Source organism: Zonotrichia albicollis, chromosome 12 (genome assembly GCF_047830755.1).
Source record: "Zonotrichia albicollis isolate bZonAlb1 chromosome 12, bZonAlb1.hap1, whole genome shotgun sequence".
Taxonomy (NCBI): domain Eukaryota; kingdom Metazoa; phylum Chordata; class Aves; order Passeriformes; family Passerellidae; genus Zonotrichia; species Zonotrichia albicollis.
This window is the reverse complement of record NC_133830.1, coordinates 8,771,827-8,791,393: the sequence shown is the minus strand read 5'-3', so window position 1 is coordinate 8,791,393 and position 19,567 is coordinate 8,771,827. Positions and strand designations below refer to the sequence as shown.

General features: G+C 41.9%; 1 protein-coding gene across 3 annotated transcripts in view; it reads right to left on the bottom strand.

The window, feature by feature from the left end:
• ARIH2 (ariadne RBR E3 ubiquitin protein ligase 2) overlaps positions 1-19,567 on the bottom strand; it is a 33,853-nt gene that overhangs the window by 11,829 nt on the left and 2,457 nt on the right. For 2 of the 3 annotated variants that reach the window (XM_005488366.4, XM_014268078.3), the window contains exons 2-6: positions 17,857-18,204; positions 5,355-5,422; positions 3,619-3,682; positions 899-1,046; positions 281-402 (exon numbers count right to left, since the gene is read on the bottom strand). In XM_005488366.4, coding sequence (XP_005488423.1) covers positions 281-402; positions 899-1,046; positions 3,619-3,682; positions 5,355-5,422; positions 17,857-18,105 — 651 coding nt within the window. In that variant the 5' untranslated portion in view covers positions 18,106-18,204. The remainder of the gene's footprint in view (positions 1-280; positions 403-898; positions 1,047-3,618; positions 3,683-5,354; positions 5,423-17,856; positions 18,205-19,567) is intronic. The other variant, XM_074550510.1, reaches the window with a different exon arrangement.

Below are 19,567 nucleotides of genomic sequence, written 5' to 3'. Positions count from 1 at the left end.
AGATTGAAGTTTTGAAATTCTCAGCTGCACCACTCTGAGAATTCTGAAGCCCCAGCCAAGGAGTTAGTGGATGACCTTACAGCAGAATTTACTTTGGCAACCTGCTAGAGCATTTTGTCAGGGAGGCTGTCCTACAGCAGCAGCCACATCATGTCTATTGAGGACAATTTTGCTGCAGCTACTGCAGTTCTAATCAAAAATGCAAGACACTTCAAACAAAATTTCTGCAAGTCATTGGTGATTTGACCCAGGGTATTTTAAAACTGAAAAAATCTACTACCTCCACATAGTCCCTGAAGAGGTAGCGCCTGTATTTGTCTTTCAGCTCTTCACTAGGCAGCAATGGAAACACAAAGTCTTCTGGTGTCCGGAGTAGACAGTCCTGAGCCATGCAGGACACCCCTGAGAAGAGAAAGCAACATCACAGAACAGTGCAGCTCATACTAAGGGGTGAATGCACAGAGTACTCAGCACAGTTTCCTCAGTGCCATCTGTTGTTGTGGCAAGAGGGATACAACTGTGAACCAAACCAGGGCTGCTGAAAAGCTGAAGCCCAACTGTCTTCACCAAAAAATGACAGGGCAGATGTGCATCCAGGACCAGTGAGTGCTTCAGCCAGTATTCACAAGGTCAGATACTTAAATTAGGAAATTACATGTTACTGCCATGCCAACATGAAAGACAGGCTTGGAAAAAGCCCAAAGCAACTCTGGCAACTACTGGCTTCTCCCCAACACAAAGGGAACAGATGTTTGCATCCACAAGCACTCCAAGGGCATTGCAACAGTACATCATCACAGATGCAAATTCTCTTCAACAGATTTGCAGTTTTTGACTTGTTACAGTCGTGCTCTTGACTCATCAGCAGGCCAGTGGGGCAGACACAGCCTGAACTCACCGACTCCAACGCCGTCCTTGACAAGCACTGTGCAGTGCTGCTCCCAGCAGCTGCGGCAGAACTGGTGCTGACAGGCCAGGGACAGCAGGTTCTCCTTGCGGACAAACTGCATGCACACGGCGCAGTGGTGGGAGGAATGTACCATTGCCTGGGGAGAGACACAGCAGCAGTGCAGGGAGAGCATCCCAGACCTCCCAGAGCATCTTCAGCTCATCCTCACACACCTGCATCACCCTCACTGTGACAACAGTCTCCAGGGAGGTCCAGGCCAGAACTGCCCCAAACAGTCAGTCCTTCTCAAGAACCTCTCATCTCACAAGCTGACAGTCACTGAAGAGTGTCTGCCTCTCCTCTAGTGCTGCCCAGAACCCCCCTGTGCTTTTCTGTTTCTTACTCTGGTCACTGTTTGAAATATGTCATTGTGTTAGTCCTTCCCTGGATTTACTGATATTCTCTGTTAGCTGGGCCAGACTATCTCCACAGGCTCTGGAGAGCAGCTGTCACTGCAAACAGACTTAGCAGTGCCCTTTTACCAGACAGTAATTTAGGGTAATGGAAGACATAATTGTAGAGTGTTTATATGGAGAGGAAAGGGAATTCACAAACTATCACCTCCCATCTCCTATCTTCTGCCTATGCTACATTTGGCAAAACTGGCATCATCCCTTCAGCTGAAAAGGGTTAAGAGGGTTTGTTTCAAATCAGGCAGAACTGCTACTGCTTCACCAAACCACTGAAAGTAGTCTGGTTTCCCCCTATGTAGTGCAGAGCTGATCCCTAGACAACAGATCCAGCCTTCAACACATCTCCACTCACCCCTGGGACCTGCAGAACTAGGTCTAGCCCAGCATCATCAAAGCCAAGGTTCTACAAAGCTGTCAGCTGCAGTTTATGTTCCAGTTTTTTCTTTCACAGAGAAGTCATATAATCACTTTGCATCCACTTTGCTACTGGTGGAGGAGCTGGTGCCAGCCTGCCATCAGTTTCCAGGCTGACCTCTGTGCTGGAGACGTGGAGCAGCAGCACCATGACTGACAGAGCTTGATTCATGGCATGGCCACATCAAAGACGAAGTAATGCAAATTTGTTCTAAGTGGCCTCACTTCCAGACCAGAACAAGATTCACTGAGTCTGTAATTGCACTGATTGCCTGGATCAGCTGCTCAGCCTGAAAAGCTCATGTGCTACTTCCAACCCTTGCAACTGCCTCCCTAAGCTCACCTCTACAGCTTCTCCCTACAGGGTCAGCCCCTCTACAGACACTCACTAGGAGCATCTGTCCCCAGAATCATTCTGCATTACAAGCTGAAGCACAGAGCTCTAGCACACACAGACTGTCATGAATTGCCTAGCAAATCAAGCTTAAGTTAACCTTTTAACCATATCATCTTTCTCCCTAAAATAAAATCACAGTTTGTAGCAGACTGGAGAAATTATGAATAGCTCAAAACAACTAAAGTGTGTGTTTGGGGTGGGGCAGGACAAGTTCTGTGAGTGTGGGGTGGTCACTGCTCACATCCCACCCACTGGAGTCTCTGAGGCTTTCCAGACCCACTTAAGAGGAGCACCTTACTGTCCTTGGCAGGAGCTTGATACAGCAAAGCCAGACCCCAACCTCTCCCTAAACTCTGCCCACTTCTAAAGACTGACGCTGTTTATGAGATGGAGTGTGAGGAGGCAGCACCCACTGCAACAACTAAACAAATGCCTTATTCTGCAACTGAGCTGGCTCAGCTGCAAGAAAAATACAGCAGGCATGCAAAGGAAACTAAAGCATGATGTGTGGAGGATTTCACTGATGGGGGAGACAGCATAAAGCTATTGGAGGATGAAACACAAGGATTTGAAAAAGAAAGATTTTCTTTTCTGGACTTTAAGCAGATAATTTGAGCCCATGAAGCTTACACTTCTGTCAGCTTAACTTTTTCACTATCTACTAGTTACAAGAGAGCACAGATGTCAAACCAGGCTTTCAAGATCTCCTCTCCCCCACAACTCTGAATGCTTCCCAGATGTAGTATTTTATCACCCATAATCTGACACATGGCAATGTGTTCCTAGGGTAATTCTTCATTGTACCAAGACACCCACTGTGAATGAAATCCATAAGCATGCAACAGGAAGTTTCTATTTAAAGGGGGTGGGAAGCATCTGAAGATCTGTGTAGCCCTGGCTACAAAAAACAAGTTGTTGGTTCAAATATCAGCACTGACTGACTCAGCAGCAACACAATTCACTGGGAAATTTAGCTTAAGCACCCCTGAGCTGAGCAGTGCAAATAGATAAAAAAGATAAAAAAGGTAAAAGAAAAGACAAAAAAAAATCTAAAAAATCTGTTCCAGACACAGACAAGCTCTGCTCACTCTGTGCAGCCAGAACTTCCTTTCAGTGTCTTTACAGAATTGGAAAAGGCAGCCAAGCCCCTGCACTCTGTTCCTTCCATTGTCTGCCATCACTTGTGCCAAAAAATGATCTTAATTTTCTTGAAGAAAGTAATTCTTGAACACTACCTGAAGCCAGCAGCAAAGCTGCTATTTAAATATTAGAGCCTTCTTGAATGCATTCTCATTTCAGAAATAAACCCAGCAATGAATCAGGGTGTCAGACCAGAGCTTGCAAAGGGTTAACACTGGCAGAGGATGCCATTGGTAATGCAATCCCCCAGGAGGGGGGTCAGAGGTGTCTGCCAAGGGAACAGACGGGATGGTTTGCATACTTACATGTTTGGATGAGGTGGGCTGAACTCGAGCTTCTACTAGCAACTGGGCAGGATTAGACTTGTGCCTGAAAAGGCAATTGAAGAATGATCAAATCAAGTTCTGAATACATTTTGCTTCGTTAAAATTGATCCTTCTTGCCTGAATAAACAGTTGTCTCTGTGCAAATAGTAGGATAGGTTTCCACAAGGAAAGTGGAAATGTCTCCTGTGTGAGGCTCTTCATACAGAGAGCTGAGCTCCTCTCAACAAAACCTTATGAGAGTTTATTCAGAACCAGAAATACTACTTCTGGTAATGGATTAACATTTCCCTTATACATCTTGATAAATATTTTTCTACAACTTTCTCTCTCCCCTGAAAAATTATTTTTAAGCTAAGATTTTCCATCCACACTCCTAGAGCAGTTCTAAGCCACTGTCCACAATAACACACACAGTGAGGCTCTGGACTGTCTCCTATTCCTCTGTAAAATTAAGCTGTCCTGGCTAAGTATCACCTTAACTCCAGACTATTGTCTATTTAAGTGATTACTCTGTGACAGATTATCACCCTTTGGGCATATGAAGCTGTCTATCAGCAGCCATATAATTAAACACATTTTGCTGTTTGTGATTTCCTTTGCAGACAAATGTTTATATCTCACTGAATGCAGAAACAGCAGCATCACTGCTGTGCCCTTGCTGTAAGTCCTCCCTCCTCATCAGCACTTCTTAATTGTACTAGTAAACCTTCTTTTGACAATTTCATTTTTTACCAAGAGAGAAGTTTGAGGACTAGATCAACAGGAGAACAATGTGCAAATTCATCACTTTAGAAGTAAACCCTTCCCCAAATTTCTTCTTGTTTAAACCTTATCAGTGAACCTGCAGGATCATCCAGAGCTGCTATGCAGGAATCTCACCCTCCTTGAACCCCAGGGAAAAGCTTTCACAGGATACAGGGTAACCAAGGAGGCAACAGCATCCATAGACAGGATGCATATTCCATACATTCTCTGGATAAAGTTGCTGGCTACAGGGCCAAAAATGTCTGGGCAGAATGAGTCAAGCTGATATGCTCTATTTTCAGACAATGTTCAGTTCTGAGCCAGTGTTCTGTGGTGGGGCTGCAGCCAGCAGTGCCTCCCAATGCACTTCCCACATACGTTTGGGCTCAGTCTGAACCCTCTTTTTGAAATCAGCTGGAGAGCTTTGTTAATTACAGTGACACTGACCAAACAAGGGAGCTGCAATGCTCAGATCTCTCACTTTATCTTCCCCTGGTCTCCAAATGCTGGCCAGCTTGGGAAAAAAAAATCACTTAAGGTCAAAAGGAACAAAAACTGCAGTGTGAATGTACTACTAAAGACTACATCAGTAGAGGGTCAGTGCTCCTTTATGATTTATGGCTCCTGTGTTCAAAGCAGAACATATGTTTATTAAATAAATATAGATGCAGCACTGTCAATCTGCTATCTCAAAATTTAAGATAAATCTATCTAGAGGGTTCCTAGCATAATAATAATTCCTAAACTGAAAGACATTTACCACTACTACCCTGTCCCTGCTTAAAAATTTCTTACAGGCACTGTAGCCTCAAAAAATCAGTAGCTTTCCTCTGCTCCCTAAAATGGGCTGTGTCTCCTTCTTCCAGGTCCAAAGACACTTGCCAAAAATACCTATGGAGCACCCTGAGCATTTCTGCTTAGCCAGGAGGGAAAGCACTAAGCACAGATGAGATAAGACTATTTACACTTACCTTTCCAAAATCTCTGAGATTTGCCAGTGGAAACTAACTAATACTAGCTTTGCAACAGCATGTGATACCTAGGTGGAAAATAAAAGAAAAAAAGAAGGTCAAACTTTACACATTTGGAAGCCACACCTCTGCTTAGGAGTATGATTTTCATATAAAAATTGTACAATCTCAGTACAACATCCCAGTGATAATCAATTCACATTAAATTGCTGGACATGATGCTCACAGCCAGTATATCTGCAATACAAAAGCTGGAATGAAGTATGGGTGTACCAAAAACTAACTTGTACTTGGCTACAACAGCACAGAGAGGAAGGAATCAAGAATGCACTGGAGTAGCTTAACTGCTCAAGGAAGCCCCACATGCAGTCCTGACTGTCATCCCCACTCCAGAGAGCCACACTAGACTGCAATCAGGGTCCTCACAAGAAATGCAAAATAGGAAGCCCAGGGCAGACAGATACCCCTTAATGAGGTGGAGAAGCAGCAACAAGCTGCAAATGTGACAGCAAATGTAACAGGCAAACTGGGACAGCAAAGGGTAGGGGGAAAATATAAAACATTTTGCCAGCCCTTCACTGGAGAGAAGAAAGTTACATGCTGGAGTGGAGAGGGAGATAGAAAACTCCAGTGACAGGCCCTGTTTCCATGAGAGCTGCTTGCATTACGTGGACTCTTGGCAAACGGTGGCACAATCCGTGCTAGCCTGAGCACCACCAGAGTATGCAATGTGACATTTAAAGTCATGCTACAAGGGTACAAGCAAACAAGTTCTCCTCCATTTTATGTATTAGTTTATTTAAGAAGAAAACAGACCTCTCTGCTTGCACAAAAAGACTCCTACCCACCAAGAGGACAGACATCTGCTGAGCTGATAGACCTTCACCCTGCTGCTCAAGCCCTTCAGGTCCTAGAGCTCAAACAAGGCAGGTGTCCTCCAAACAACAGACCTTTTCCAGGGGAATTCAGGGCTGACAATGCCTGTCTCTTCACTGCTATTTGTGCTAGGAAGCACCTGGGCAAGTTCAGTGTCTGCACTTCTGTATTCAAACACCCTCTGACACCAAAGGGCTCTGCCTCCCTCACTCCAAGACGAGCTATCACCAAGGCATCTCTCTACTTTGCTCACAGAAAACAACTCCTTCTGTTCTAGCTGCAGGAAAAGTTGTTTTTGTGGTTTTTTCTCCTAGAGAAGCTGTCAGTCCCAATCATTGGCTGAAATGCCCCAGGCCCTCCTGAACCCTGCTACAGGTGAATCACAGCATGTGATGTAGTACAGAGAGCACACCAACACAATCCTGCATGGAAAAACAAGCAATGGTCACTCCTACAAAGAGAGTCAGGCTCTGCACACCTGGAAGCAGCATATTCATTGCTCTCCTAAGTCAAGCCTGCTCAAGAGGTGCAGTTTCACAACACAACTGACCTATAGCTGCCACATGATACTGCCCTGATCCTGCATTGGCATTTTTCAGTGCTGGACAGTTGGGTCAGTGAATTAAATCAGAGCAACACCAATTCATAAAGCAGATGTGGTGTTTAATTGACTCCTATCCATCTCTACATTCTGATGTGCCCACTTTGCTGGCCACTAAGAAATCCCACTAACAAAAGAGCAATTTCAAATACACAAATAACCCTTTTTCTAGGAGAACCAATGCACTAGCTCATGCTGTGCAAGACCTGACATGTCACCCTCCTCAACTTTAGCAGCAATGTGATGTGACCCTCTGAAAGCAAAGGCTGCCAGGCAGCATTGCCCTCCCTCCCAGCACAGAACCTGTGATCAGATGGAGCGTGGCACACAGGGCTGCTGCTGCCAACACACACAGTCTGCATGGCTGCAGGGACACTGCCAGCCTGGGATGGGCTGTTATCCTAAGCCCCCAGCCTGGCAGACCCAGACAGACACCTCTGACTTGTCTGTACAAGGAAAACATCTGCATTTCAGTCTGTAAAACAAACAAGCACCAGGAATGTGGTCTCTACAAGACTGGCTTCCTACAAATGCAAACCACATGCTAATGAATCATTCTTTAGCAGTAATGAAACTATTTCTCAGTAGCAGGAAGGAAGAACTGACAGAAGAAAACAAACTGCTGGACTTAAATGGGAAGCTGATTTGTAACATAGGAAAATGAGTATTTTTCAGTTGGATTTTCAGAGCCTGAGGTATAGCATTTGTTGCAGCATCACAATTCCATGGAGTTAGTTGCTCCCTGAGGAGGAGTCAAGTACATTCAAGACTGAAGATGTATGGAAAGAGAAAGACAAATACCAGCAGACATTTCTGAAATTTAACAAACTATCCTAACACAATCAAATGCTTTTGAGCCAAATTATACATCAGGCAAAGTGTGGAATTAATGCTCCAGAAGGATGCCAGACTAATAGATCTAGAAGAATAACAAAGCTTCTGCGACAATTCCTATTTAACTCCAATTACAAGCACTGACTAGATCAGCTCTAGTGCTAATTTTAGTACCTTCATCATAAAAGCATACAAGAATACAAAGCACACAAGAATATAAAAAATAGAAATTCTCAATTCATAAAGCCTGATCCATGACATCAGACCACTTTCATAAAAGCCCTGAAGCAGAAAAATGTTTGATACTACCTGATTGGAGTGTATGTGATCTTGCAAAACAGAAGTCCCAGAGCCAGACAGTTGCAGCAATAAATGCACAGCGTCCTTGGCACAAAGTACCAGCTCTTACAGATTAAAGACAGGTAACATTCACACTGTAAGGAAGAGGGATGGGAGAGCAGCAAACAGCTAATGAGGCTGGGGCTGTGCCTGCTGAGTGGAGTCTCACTGACAAGGCTGGGAATTGAGAAGAATTTACAAATGTAAATACCATCAGGGGCCAACACTACTGAGGAGATTCCAGAAAACAAGCATGAGAAGAAAAACAAATGTCTAACAAAAGCCTGCTTCTATTGATTAGCAGTGCTCCCCAGCCTCTCTTCAATGACTGCATACTCACAATGACTGAATGATTGTACCAAGTCAGCCAGTTCTTCCACAATAACACCCCAGAGCAGTTGAAGTATTTCTTTGTAAGCAGGAGCAAAACCATGCTGAACACAGAAAAATACCATTCCAGTCAGAAGTTTGGTCCATGTGTACATACTCAGTATCTTACAGTTCTGAAGAAGCAATGTACAGAAGCTGATACTGCTGGCACACTGTCCATTGGGTGAAACTTCAGTCAGGGAAATGCTTCATTGAAGTACCTCAAACTTACAAAACACTTCAGAAAGAGCATTGATTCAGTCCCCTATCAATCACTGGGTGCCACAAGATCTCAGGAACAGAAATGCTTTGTCTCAGACACAAAACACATTAAAAAAAATTATGCCTCTGATAAATTGTCTGCTTTGTTTAAACTTTCCTGTTCTCATTTCAGAATACCAAGAACCAAAAAAGGCAGTAACACAGCCCACTTAGTGTCTTGCTGGCAGCAGCTTCTTTCAGTGAAATACTTCTACAGACCCCAGTGCAAAGGGGAATGTTTATTCTATATGTTGCACTCTTCCAGTATTTGCCTGCAACCCATCAATTATGCCAGTGCTTCTATATAGCCTGACTTCTCCCAAACTCCTCTGTCTGGAATTAAATTTATTTAAGTTTAGAAGCTGAAAGCAATAGTCATGCTAATTTTTGTTACTCTTCCTCATTCTCATTTCTGGACCAACAGCTTAAAACTTTAATATCAAAGATAAGCCCAGTCCAAATCTGAACCTGGAACATTTCAGATTGAAAACCAAACTTCTTTCTCCATGATGTGGCAGCAAAGCTGAACAGACAGAATCTCATCCAATCTGCCATTTCCAGCTTTATTTTAAAACAGGAACTTTATCACCTCCAAAGCCTCTTCCAAACCTCCACCAGTTTAACTCTGACTTATGGAGGGCTGCTGTTTGCCAGGAATGGCACCAAATGTTGATCAGTGCACTGGAAAAGGGGCACAGAGCAAGGGTGCCATGAGGAAGCTGCTCTGCATAAGGAAAAGGCTCTACAGGAATTGTGAAAAAAGTCTGAAGACTTTACATAGTGCTGAACAAAATCAGATTCTGAAAGTGCAACAAAATCATAATGCCACTGCATCAAACACAAATGTATCCATTTTCTGGAAGAGTGCACAATATTTTTTTTCATTATTGTTTCCATCTCCATTTATCTTCTAGGTTCTTTAGTCTCCAAGATAAGCAAAATTCTCACATTTCTGAAGTGTGAAAGAGAGTCTGGCACTCTTTAGGATAAGACAATATCAAAAGAGTTTGCAAAGAATTTCTGCAGGTCCCTTGCTGTGTTCAGAGGGCTCTAAAACAATTGTCTCAACTTGCTGCCTTAGATAAGCCAAGGTGTTTAGAGAGCTGATGTTTCATCTCTTTACAGCAGAAAATCTTTTCAACCATGCCACCTTGCCAATTGCTAATTCAGACAGAAATGTTTCCTAAAAGCTAAAAAACCACCATCTTTTGAAGAGCTTATATTCTACAGAAATTTTTCCAAGCATATTTATATCACATGCATATCTCATCAAGTTCATTTAACTTTTCTCAAAGGGAAGGCCAATTTTTTGGAGGTGCATTTCAATCCTCATTTTTGCAGAGATATGGTATCAGGAATTTAAAACAATGATCATCACATGATTTTTAAAAGGATTCAATTCAGAATGAGTTGGAGATGATAGAGTTTGGCTGGAGCTGACATCCCACGGCTTTGCACCAAGCTGACAATTCCTGTTAGATCAGGATTGCACTGAAATGTCTGCCCAAGAAGAACACAAATCTGGCATAAAGAAATGTAGCTTCCACTTCTTTTATTTTCCCTAATCAAAGATTTTTATACAAATAGATTTAAACAAATAGGATTAATCTTGAGAAGCATTTGTTTTAATCCACAAATAGTTTTTGTTAGTTCTACAATGAAAGGATGAACTTCAAAAGATACTAGTTTGTGTGTTGCATCCAAACCTCTAAAAACACACTAAAATTCTTTACAACAGGAAAGGCATACAAAGCAAAAGCCTCTAAAATTGTTTCTGTTGGTGAGAAACTATGGCAAAATAGAGACTGAGCTAAGCTGGCAGTAGAGTAACACCTTATAAAGAAACCATAATTTGTATTGAGTGATTTCACTGAAGAAAAAATCCCTTCAGACATGCTTTACTTCAGTATGCTGAGGTAAGGAAAGTAACCCACAAATGGAAAAAAATTCATTTTATAGTTGTTTTTCTTGTGGAAAGTACATCTGACTCCCTCCATGCCCCACTGGAAAAATTATGTGACTGCCCTGTTTTTACTGGAGGGTTTCTCAAAAACAGTATCAAGAATTAAGAAAGGGCAACCTGAAGGGTTTTTTTGGACCACACTTTGTCCTTTGATCTACCTCTTGTAAGCAGACTTCCAATATGTAATCCTAGCAGAAAACTCATGAAGATTCACATCACCTGCCATGAACACCCCATGTGTTCAGTCTTGAAGCAAAATCATTCATATCTATTACAACATTCTGAGCATAGGAAGATTGCTTTCAAAATTGAACTCAAATTATTTTCATCTAACAGGAAAACCAGACAGTCTTAAAAACATATATACTACATTTCTTTATTTCTTGTGTTCAGTCAGGTTTTTTTAAAAAGTGAGAAAAAGCCCTCCACCTTTAGGTTTCACACAGAGGATAGATTATGATTTGTCTGACATTTCAGGCCCTCTCCTGATTACAGGCTGCAGCAGGTAAGAAATGCCATTTAAGAGACTGTAGCTGCAACTGCTACTCTCAGTACCATGGAAAGGTTTTGTCAACCAGCACTTCATAAGCTTTGCTTCATCACAGGGTTTTAATCTGTACCCTGTGTCACTCATCTCCTGCCATGCAGAGACCTGGTGCCAGTCTGCAAGATTAGAAGCATATTTAGGAGGCAGAGTGCAGTTTGGGGATGACAAACTCTGCTGGTGTTACACCACTGTTGTGAAGCTGTCAGTGCATAACCTAGTTGGCCACAGAGTGAAGAAAGGGGACCTGGGGTTAAATTCTAGCTCTTTCCCCACATTTACACATGGCTTTAATCCATCTGCTCTCCTACACAAGGACAGCAACAATTTCAGCTGCAGCTGCCAGCAAACAGGATCAGTAGGACTCAGCTAGGAAATCTCAACATACGTATTTCTCAAGCTGTTAGGCTATTCTTCCTGAGGAAATTCAGAAATAAATATTAAAAGAACAGAAACATTGAAGCAAGCTGGTATGCCAGAAGGCATTATTACAAAACAGCTATGAGATCCCTTCTTTGAAAGATTTAGAGCGAGAGAAATGCAGCAAGAGAGCTGTAAGACAGCACACAGATACAAGATTGACGTGAGACTCCGCAGCTGTCCTCCCTGCAGTTATTGTTCCCAAAGCAACACAGTGGGAACCAGCAGAGCTGCACTGAGCTCCCCGAGTGCTGCCAACCCAGCAGCTCACCCCACTGCACAGCCCCTGCCCAGGTGCCCTCCCAGCACAGCACAGGGGGACAATTCCTTCTGGCTGCCAGAGAGGAGGATTCAGGAGGTGCACAGGGAAGAGGCAAAGGTCTGGTAATAACCTGAACCCACAGAATTGTGGCTCAGAACACTGGGCAGCCAACTCCAAACTGGGAGCACTGGAGTGTGCACACAGCCACAGTGGAGCAGGGCTTAGGGAACTCTGCAGTGAGTAATCCCAGCTCAGCCCCAAATAACACAGCCCTTCACTCAACAAGCCCAGCTCTGAGGGCATTTTACTGCTGTTACACAAAGTTGAAGAGGAGGAATATCTGCTTTGCACAACCATGTTTCACAGTGCACAGCACAGCTCCTTTCTGCTGCACCACCCTTAACAGGCAGAGCACAAATTTGGCAAAGTGTTCAGCTGCTCCACGCTGCTCTGTGATCATGATGTCCAGCTGTAAGCTTGCAACATGAAACAGTTACTGAAAGATTGTTTTGGCATTTTTATTGACTTGTGTCTTGCCTCTACCTCCCACCAAGATCACACTCATCAACAGCTGTGAACAGATTATTCTCCTCACTGCAGAGTCACACTGGCTCTAAAATACACTTAAGGTGTGAATCACAAAGAAATGTGTGGGCTATAATCACCCTCCACATTTGTGGCTCATTTTTTCAGTCAAGTTGAGAATTTCAGCATTTCCTGGGCAATAAGTAACAAAATTGTTTTCTCTCCTCAAATGACACCAGAAAGTGTCACAAGGTTGCAAGGTCTGGGCTCTCCAGCCAGTTCTCTTATTCAGCTGACCGGAAGTTTACAAAAATTTAATACATTTTTTAAAAACAAAAATATTCTTATGAGCCAAAACAAGACACACTGAAGACAGTTACACTTCTATCCTCTTGACACTACTGAAATACAGGCACTGTGAATGGGTAGGCAAATCCACAACTTTGGCATTGCAGAACTTCCAGGATCTTTCTGTTCAGGAACAAAAAACAGGTAAAGGACAAAGTCATGTCTCAAACACCAGTGCTCCTAAGGGTTGCAGCTTCAGACTGGATGTCCCACATAATGTTGGCTTGGTGTTAAATAAAGAACACAGTATAGATATAAACCTGCACGTTCTGACTCATCTGGGGGTTTATTGGTACTTTGATACAGCCTGTTATCTTTGCCAAACAGCACCACAGGGGTTCTGTGAAAAAGCCAAATTCGCCTATCAAGTTCTGCCATTTATAAAAAATGATATTTAAATATTTACTGCTTACTAATGCTTACCAATGGACCTAAACTTTGAACATAAATTTTTGAAACGCTGCTCTTATGTACATGCATTTTAATACATTAAGAGCCTTTAATCCCCCTCCTGCACCTGAGGTACCCAGGCACAGTGAGGCTTTAACAATGCCATTTTACATTGCAGAAAGCTCCATGAAGCATTGAAAGGACAGCACTGCAGGCTGGTTCAGATACAGCACACTCTGGGGCATGGTTTGAACAGCAATACAGCAGGGCACACAGACAACAGACAGACAGACAGACCAGGGTCCTGGCACAGGGCTCTTTACAGACACTTTGTGACTGCAGGCACAGGCTCCTTCAGGAGGGCTGCTCCCACAGCTGCCAGCCCCATGCACATGACCCTGGCTCTGCTGGGGATGGCATTTCCAAAGGGGCACTGCCAGCCCTCACCAAGCAGCTTCACAAACCAACTGCTCTGTGTCAGGGCAACTCGAGTGTGTGGAGCAGCCTCGTGAATAAAAACTTATCTGGTTCCATGAAAAGATGCAACATCAGTATGGTGAGCCACAATATATGAAAAACTGGTTTATCTCCGAAAGATCAGTAGAGATAACATAGATGAACAGAATTATGTCACGATATCAAGTACTTTTTGCATCTACAAGATTTACTCTTCAAGGGACAAAGCTAAAAAAGCCCACATCACAAGCTGTAATTTCAGGAAGCACAGGAAGTAAGTTTTTTGTTCTCTGAGAAATATTAGATAGCAGATCACTCAAATTAGTGAAGTGAAAAGTATAAGTTCTTCAGTCTTACAATTTCTTTGGTTTTAGTGGAAAGACATCAGTTCCAATTGCCTGTAGAACCACATGACTAACCCCTTGCTAGCTTGCATTTGCAGAAAGATCACAGCTTCCTCATGACAATCAGCTAACACCTAAAGTCAAGGTAAATTTTTTTCCATAAATTCTAATTGCAATTGTTTTATCTAGTGGTTTATTAAAAAAAAAAAAAAGGAACACTAGAAAAATCCACCTCATCACTGAAACAGAAACCACTGCCAGTTATTTGAAACATTAGATACTGCAGGCATGTATGGAGACCCTCAGCAGAGCCAGGAAGCATCATTAGCAAACAAAAACAATATGACATCATCACACACTTTACTGCTTGCCAGTGACAGGCTCAGCTTTGTTTGTACAACTGCTGAGTATCACACTGTTTGCATGTACTGATAAGCCACTCCAGAACCCACAATCCCTCAATGACAACTGACAGTTATCTCGAAAGCACAGTTGCTACTGTACCATTTTAATTCATTATTTTTGAAAGATACTGTATCTTATAATTATATTTATTTCTTAAAAAGAACTGTTGTGAATTCACTTGCTGGTCTGCAGGCAATGCAGGCCACTCTGCTTTTGAGAGCATTGTCCTTTGCAAGTGTTGACTGTGGGCAAGTGACCTTTTGAGGAATTAAAAGGGACCTGCTTCAATTCACTGACCTTTTGGTCTGAGAAGCACAGTTTTGGGTATTCATTCAAGATTTTCTTCTGGTATGTTTCAACAGAGATAGCCTGTCCTAATTTTAGTCAGGGTATTAACAGAACCTTCCTCAGATCTTCCTGTTAACAGCACTAACCAAGGAGCAAAGATTTCCTCTTCTTTTCCTTGAACACCAAAGAACTCACAGTTCTTACTAAAACCAAAATTAAGGAGAAACTCTCAGAGTAACACTTATTAAATCTCTCCAGCTTCTGTATGGTTCTGGAATAACCACTAATGCAGCTGCAGGCCTGTCACACAGCACAGCTGGCTCAGTCTCCTGCTGCCTTGTTTGCACCAATGTTCCTATTCAGATTTCCCCACTGACAAAAAAAAAAGTCAGAAGATTTTGAGGCAAAAGTTTCCTACAACAGTAAGAGATACAAAGACATACATTTACCTACATGCAGGGTCATATGCTTTTATCAGACCTCAGATTTTAACTGAGTGTTGTTTCTAACCAAGGTAAACAAAACACAAGTATTTTGCTTAATAGAGATTCTCTTTCAATATTTCATAAAAACTTTTAAACATGTGCAGGGTGTTCACACCTGGCCTGACATTAACCAGCCAGTGCAAAGTTTGCTCAGTTCAGTGCCTTCAGCAAGAATGAGAACAAGGTCAGCTGTAACTCATGGGGAATGCAAACAGCCAAGAAGGTTTCCAAAGACCACCCTTCCCTTCCACACTTTAAAATAAAATAGGATTTTAACAATCAGTCTGAAATAGCAAAACAGTTTGAAAAACAAATGTTGAGGTTAATGAGCAGAGCAAATGAAATATTATCTATTTAAACTGTTATTAGCCACTATTAGCACAGATAGCAAATATGAAGATGTAAAGCTCTGAAATTCTGTTTCTGGTCTTTAAAGTGTGCAGACAATATGTCACAAAGAAAAAAGCCACTCAATACACATGTGTGTGTCCTGGAGTTTAACCTTCAGAAAGTGAATCACCTCATGAGAACAGACACTGGTAGAACATTCCAACCCAGCTTTAAGCCCTTCATTGCATTTATTTTTTATTTCCTTTAGGGAACTGTGTTAATCTATTAATCTGTGATAGTAAATCACTCAAACACCAAGTCATCCATTGGCTTCAACACTGTACCTCCTGAAGATAATCTTTCATTTACCTTCAGCCTTCCCTGCTGGGGCAACCACTCTGCCTTAAATAAAGGCTAGTGCTGAAAAGCACCATGTAATCAGTATCTATCATAAAGGAATTAAAATCAAAATTAACTAGATGTTTCAGAAGAAAAATCATCACTATCCAGAGAAACCTGAGACATTGTGAAACCCCTGTTTACTCATATTCATTAAGTCCATTGAAAATAATTATGGTAAATAGTTCAGCATGCTCAATTCCATTTCTTTCTTCTCTATGCTTGCTAATTCCATACTAATTCTTTCTATTCCATTTTGTCTTAAAACTAACAAAATCACAAGTTTCCTTGGGGGAGAGAGAGGGGAAGGAAGACAGGGTTGCTGAAGAGTTGTAAGCAAGTGTGCCAGGAAGCAAAAAGCAAATGCTGCAGATACACAAGAGAAATCCAATACAAGTGCAACTGTAGGACTATTGTTGCTGGAGAAAAGAGAGTTAATGTGGCACTTCAAGGGCTGAAGCCTGAGAGTGTGGCTTACAAGTTCACATCATTCCAAACTGCTACTCAAATTCAATTTCATCTTCTTATGCACCAACCCAAGTGTGTAGCACTTAATTGTAACAGCAAATATGCAGGCATATTTTTGATATTTAAAAAAAATAGATTTTTCTCTCCTTTGGATGCGATCTGAGCTAGCAGGTTGGTATAGTCTGGGCAACTATAATATATGCTCAATGAGACCTTCAGAACTCCTGAAAATTTTTTTAACTGGAAGCCTGATTTTAAGGACTAAAAGTATGGCTTTCTGTAATTTAATTCAAGAGAACAATATGGAAGTGGTCACCTTTTAGAAGGGTGTTCCATTTGAAGGCAGAAAATCAGGCACAGAAAAGTTGTTCTAAATCTTAATTGCTAAGAACCAAAAGCAACAGGCAGCTGGACCAGAAGTGCTGACCAACTATTCTCATTTGTACTTTTCTGTTGCCTCCAGTTTCTGACCATCTGTAGGGAACTGCAGGCATTCAGAGCTCAGAATGCACATTTTGAGGTAATTACAAAGACAAGTTTAAGAGCAAGAAAAAGTACAACTTCATTTTCTGAGGTGGTAAATGCTGGGAACAAGTACAACAGGTGGCAAAATCACCAATTATGAGTGCCTTTTAAAACCTGTTCTTTATGGTTCACAGTCCTCAGGCTTCCTGGTTATACTCTTTCTTCAGGACATTGACGTACAAATAAAGATCAAGAGATCCCTCTCATTTTTAAAATTAGATTTGATTCAGACAGAATGGGTTGGAATTAAAACCTACCCAACATGTTTAACGTGCTGCAGTCACCACCTGTCCTGCTCCAGACAAGAGCAAGCACCAGAAGACCTGGTTTGTTACAAAGTAGATGCAGCAGTAATTTCAACCCAGTGTCCACATCTAGAGCTTAGAAAACTCTGCTTTCCTCTGGCCTGCCTCCTCTTTTGACTGACACTACAGTAGCTGGTTACAAAAAGAGAAAGAAGAGATCACAAAAGTCTAATTGAGCGTAATTCCATGGAGCTGACTCTGAGTGAGATTTTTCTGTGATGAATTAAGTCAAGTCACACTTGCTCCAAGAGGTGGCAAGTTCACAGTACTTGAACTGTCATTGCAAAAGCAGGGTTAATAACTGGCATGACAGCTGATCTGACTTTGAAAAACTGATTATTCTCTCAGAACCAACCAAGAAAAATGTTTTTGTTAGAATTAGAGTTTTAGCATGTCTTCCTATTTGTCAGTTATCTCCTCAAACACAGGTGTACCAAACTGCACCACTTATGGTTTGATTTGTTTCTTTTCTATATCCCTCTTTGCATTGTGTTAATGCAGAATTATAACTCAGGCATTTTGGTCATGAAGCTCAGCTCTGTAAAAAAAAGAGAATCAACATTCAACAAGGAAGATTTTTCAGGCCTCAGTGTGTAACAATTGTATTGTAAACCTTTGAGGCAGTTTCAAACAAGGGACCTTCAACAATGTTCCTCCAACCCCCCATAACAGCAACATTGCCACAGCTTTCATCAGAACTGCATTCTCAGTGTTCGCCTGTTCAACCACAGCCGTGTCTGTGTGAATGCAGAAACCTTTCCTCACCTTTAACGTGGCAGCCAAGCTGGCCATGTGTTCATTGAGAGTGCTCTCCGACTCCTTGTAAGTCAAGCAGGTGAACTGATATTCCTCTGGATCAAAGGCATCTGCTCCCTGCTGCTCCACGTCGTTAGCTACCCCATCATAATAATCCTCAATATCCCCAGGATCCTCATCCTCTTCCTCCTCCTCGCAATTAGGGTCATAATCCTCTTCATTGCTGTCAGAGCCCTGGCTGTTCATGTCCACGGACATCTTAATGCCCTGCCCAACTGCAGACCAGGAAAGCAAGTGCAGCTTCTTGTTTTTCCTCCAAACTTTATCGTTCTTTTGATTTCATCTGAGCTCTGTCTCCTAAGGGAGGAAAAACAGTTTTTTCTGTGCCTAGGAAATTGCAAGAGGTGCCACGTCAACAACAAAGAGGTGATCAAGCAGGTAGGAACAGACCAACCCAAGGGCCCAGTAAAGAGGATTCTGCTGTGCACGTCCCTGGTTTGGATCCACTGTGACTCCTGCAAGTCCAAAGCAAGGCTGCTCCTACAGGATAGGTCAGATCCTTGGAGATTGGGTTATTACACTGCATCCCAATCCCCAGTGCAGGCCCCCTGACCTCTGGCATTTGGAAACTGGCTGCACAACCTTCGCTACAGATCTTCTCAGGGAAAAAACTGAATTTATGACCAAGTTCTTTATCAACAGCCTGAAATGCTGCAGCATCCTCTCTATTTAATTAACAGGGAAAACACAAACCCCTTACCTATGGCTATAGTGGCTAGAAAGGCAACCTGTGATGTCCTGTACAAACCTGTGATATCCTGTACAAATCCATATTGCTCCAGAAACACAGACATTAAGTGAGACTTAGGAAAATAAGACCAGCAAACAGATCTCTCACATGCACACGATTTAACAGTCTTCAATATCATCTCAAAAGATATTGTGAAGCTAGTTCATTCCTTTAAATTGGTTCTACTGGATGTGATGTGGCTTGGACCTTATATCTGAAGGGGGAAATAAAATTATTATTTATTGCCTTCTCAAGATATACTTCTTACCTTTTGAATGTACAAATTTATGCTCAGGTGTTGATAGCTGTTATTGAAGAAGAATCAGAACAGCTAACTTTTTTTTTTTTTTTAAGATCCTCACTTGTTTTGGAAAATTCACACATCTAATACTTATCTGAACTACAAATCTTCTGCTTGTGTAACTGAGCCATATGAATTTGAGCTCTAAAAGATTCAGCAGTAAAGCATGAATCAACCTTGAATTATGGTCATCTCATACTTAGTCGTAAATTTCCATTTAACCAAATTATTTAGTTTAGAGAGAATATATTAAATACAGAAGAATTAAAACAATGCTGTGACCACATTTTACATATAAAAACATATATTAAAATCAAAGCTCTGTTTTCCATAAGCAGCATGTACAGCATGTATTTGGTTCCTTAAAAACATTCCCATTCTGCATTACTATGTTGTCAGCTCTGCCACTCAAATATATTCTCTCAGTACTGCAATTTGTAGCTGCTGGGGAAACCATAATCAAGCTTTGATAATCCTGACTTTAGAGTATAGGAAATCTCAACCACAAATTTTCATTATTTTTCCTCAACTCTTTTTTTTTTTTTTTCTGTTTCCAGTCACTTGATCAGGCAGCAGAGAATAACCAGGAAGAGATGTGATGTACAATAAGATGTGATGTACAATTAACT